Raw genomic sequence first — 2,620 nt, forward strand, 5'->3', positions numbered from 1 at the left:
CCTCACTCTGTTGTCTCTCACTCATTTCCCAATTGGATGTTTCTCCATCAAATTTCATCCCTCCCCCAGAGTGTCTACCCCTCTGTGGCCCATCTCCACTGCTGCCTGAACAGCCATGTTGTCTCCCCCAGCCAACTTCCAGAGCAGAGCAGACAGGCTATGTCCTGTTGCATTTGTAGCATATTGTGACACTTGATATACTGATCCCACCCTCAGCTGACACCTTTCTTCTTTGATTGGCCCATCCACCAGACACACCCAATTAATTCCATTCAACAACAAATCATGGACACAAATTTTTATTTTTATGGCAAAACACATTCCAGTGGAAAATACACCAGGGTTATCAGAGACCCGTAGGTGTCTGATATTGCAGGAAAATTATCCCCCCTCCCCCAAAAAATTCTATTCATTATATGTCTGCCTCCCCATACTTGGTGAATTTTGCTTTAACTGATCCTTTTCACCAAATCATAGACGTAGATATGGGTGTCCTCATCAAACTTGATGAAATGGACGGAAGGTATGGCTGGAAGTTGGTAGATGACCTTGCCCATCTTTTTGGTTCCGTCGCCTTGGGTGTACTGTACAGCACTACCTGTAAAGGCACCACCTCCTACTTCTGACTTCACCTCTGTTGGAGAAACATCTGTTAAGATGCGGAGGTTACCGTCAATGTAGTCATCCAGGAGCTGGTAAACGTACAAGATCGGATCTTTCTCGTAGGTAACGTAGAACCAGGTCTTCATGATGGGCACTTGGGCCAGGACCACCCCCCTCCACCCATCCTTGGAGCCATTTTTGCCCTCAAATTTGTGCTCCACTGCTTTGCCAACTAAGGTGTTTTCCAGGTAGTTGTCTGTCTCTTGAGGAAATGACACTTTATTAGGCAGGATCTTAAGCTTTGAAATCCTTTCGTCATTTTGGAGCTCCAGGCAGTAGACACAATCGATCCCATCGTACTTCACCCAATAGAGAGAGGGATTTGTTGGCAGTTGGTCTAGAACGATGGCCTTCCACTGGGTGACTGGCTCATTGCCTTCTTTCCATTCGTGAGAAATTCTGCATCCGATAATGTTACTGAGGGCCTGAGGAGGCCTGGCCCTTTTCTGCTTCCGGAGGGATGGCATGTCTGTCTCACTCAGAGACATCGTGGCCATGGAAGCAGACCTAGTGCGGCTGGCCACAGCACTCCTGGTCCACTTTCTTGTGGCGATCGTTCTGTTCTTGGGCTTCATGCTTGCCCACTATGTGGGTTTGAAGAGCCCACGGGCTCACACCAGAGAGAACACAGGTGCCTCTGCCATACGAGTGCCTGCAAGAACAAGAGGGGAGGATGCTGGGCTGAGGACTCATCTAGAAGAACTTCCGGGCAGGTGAAGAAGGCGGGGCTGAACCGGTTTAGTCTTAATGAATTAATAGGGAAATTAGGAAAGGATTCTTTACAGCTCAGAATAACAGTCTCAGAGACACGTTGTTTCTGCTCGGAGGCAGTGTACCTCTGCTGCGGAACTTCTCCCTAACTGGCTCGGTCACTGGGCAGGAGTGGGCAGTAGGGATGGGATGGGGTATGTCTGTTTCCTAAGTAAGTGGAACCCTAGCAGGATCATCAAGGCACCAGTAGGCTGGCCACACCTCTCCTTTACCCTGAAGCTGTGAGCTTGTTGGCCGCACACCCCCCTCCACATACCTAGGGACGCGGCACCCCTGTTCCCTGGCCCTCTGTATTGTGTCTCTTGTTCCTTCCCCCGGTTTATTATATAAAGACGTTCAGAGTTTCTCATTATAGCAGTGTTACAGCGAGCCCCTCTTTAGCGAGAAACTCATTTGTATAGGCAACAGCAGCCAATTAAAAATAATTAGTATCTTCTAAAACACATAGGTACCAAGAGAAGCACGGACATTGTATAGAACGATGAATTTGATATTGTTATGAACTTGGAAGAATGGCTTGCCTAGTGCATCCCCGTAGCTACCAAGGAGGGAGGCCGTAACAACGTACATGGTAGATTCACAAGGGGTTTGAAGGTACTACAGAGGTCCCAGTTACTTCCAGACCATACTTACCCAAAGAGAATGCCCTAATTGTCCAGATTCTGTCTCCTGAAAACGATCAGGCACCAAAAGTCTGTTGGACAGCTGCGAGGTTCAGGAGCTGACCTGCTTCCTCGGGCGACTGAGAAGAAGTGAGCCCACCTTCCAGAGAATCTCTAACCCGTAGTGATGTAGATGCTCAAACTCCGCCCACTGCTCTGTGACATCACGAAATTCTGCTTAAGTCATACAACACCTCATAGGCCTGTTTCTTCCTTAGCTCCACACAAAAATGTCCAGCATCTAACCCCTAAAAGCTGCTCCTCGAGCCCCCTGTACTGAGACCCAAATAAATTCCCCACCAAAACGTTCTGATGACTTTCTCGAGTCACATTCTTTCCAAGCAAGTCACTCCCTGTGTTTTCTTTTCTTTCTGAAATAGTTTCTGGTGTCTTAGTCACCAACACACTTGAAGGTTTTCTTTAAGCCATTCTGCATATCAGAAATGTTGCCAGTTTTTCAGGGGCTGCCCCCTGTATAACACATGAAAATTAGCTGTATCAAAATCCCTAGTTAGAGGAGGGCT

General features: G+C 47.8%; 1 protein-coding gene across 1 annotated transcript; it reads right to left on the minus strand.

Annotated features, from left to right (window-relative positions):
* Positions 1–283: 283 nt before the first annotated feature.
* Positions 284–2,194, minus strand: LOC121133915 (Y-linked testis-specific protein 1-like). Its single transcript, XM_040731132.1, has 2 exons — positions 2,068–2,194; positions 284–1,315 (listed from the first exon to the last, which is right to left on the minus strand). The coding sequence occupies exon 2, from the start codon at positions 1,236–1,238 to the stop codon at positions 450–452; it is 789 nt and encodes a 262-aa protein (XP_040587066.1). The 5' UTR covers positions 1,239–1,315; positions 2,068–2,194; the 3' UTR covers positions 284–449.
* Between the last annotated feature and the right edge of the window lie 426 nt (positions 2,195–2,620).

This window comes from Mesocricetus auratus, unplaced genomic scaffold (genome assembly GCF_017639785.1).
Source record: "Mesocricetus auratus isolate SY011 unplaced genomic scaffold, BCM_Maur_2.0 Super-Scaffold_100025, whole genome shotgun sequence".
NCBI classification, from domain to species: domain Eukaryota; kingdom Metazoa; phylum Chordata; class Mammalia; order Rodentia; family Cricetidae; genus Mesocricetus; species Mesocricetus auratus.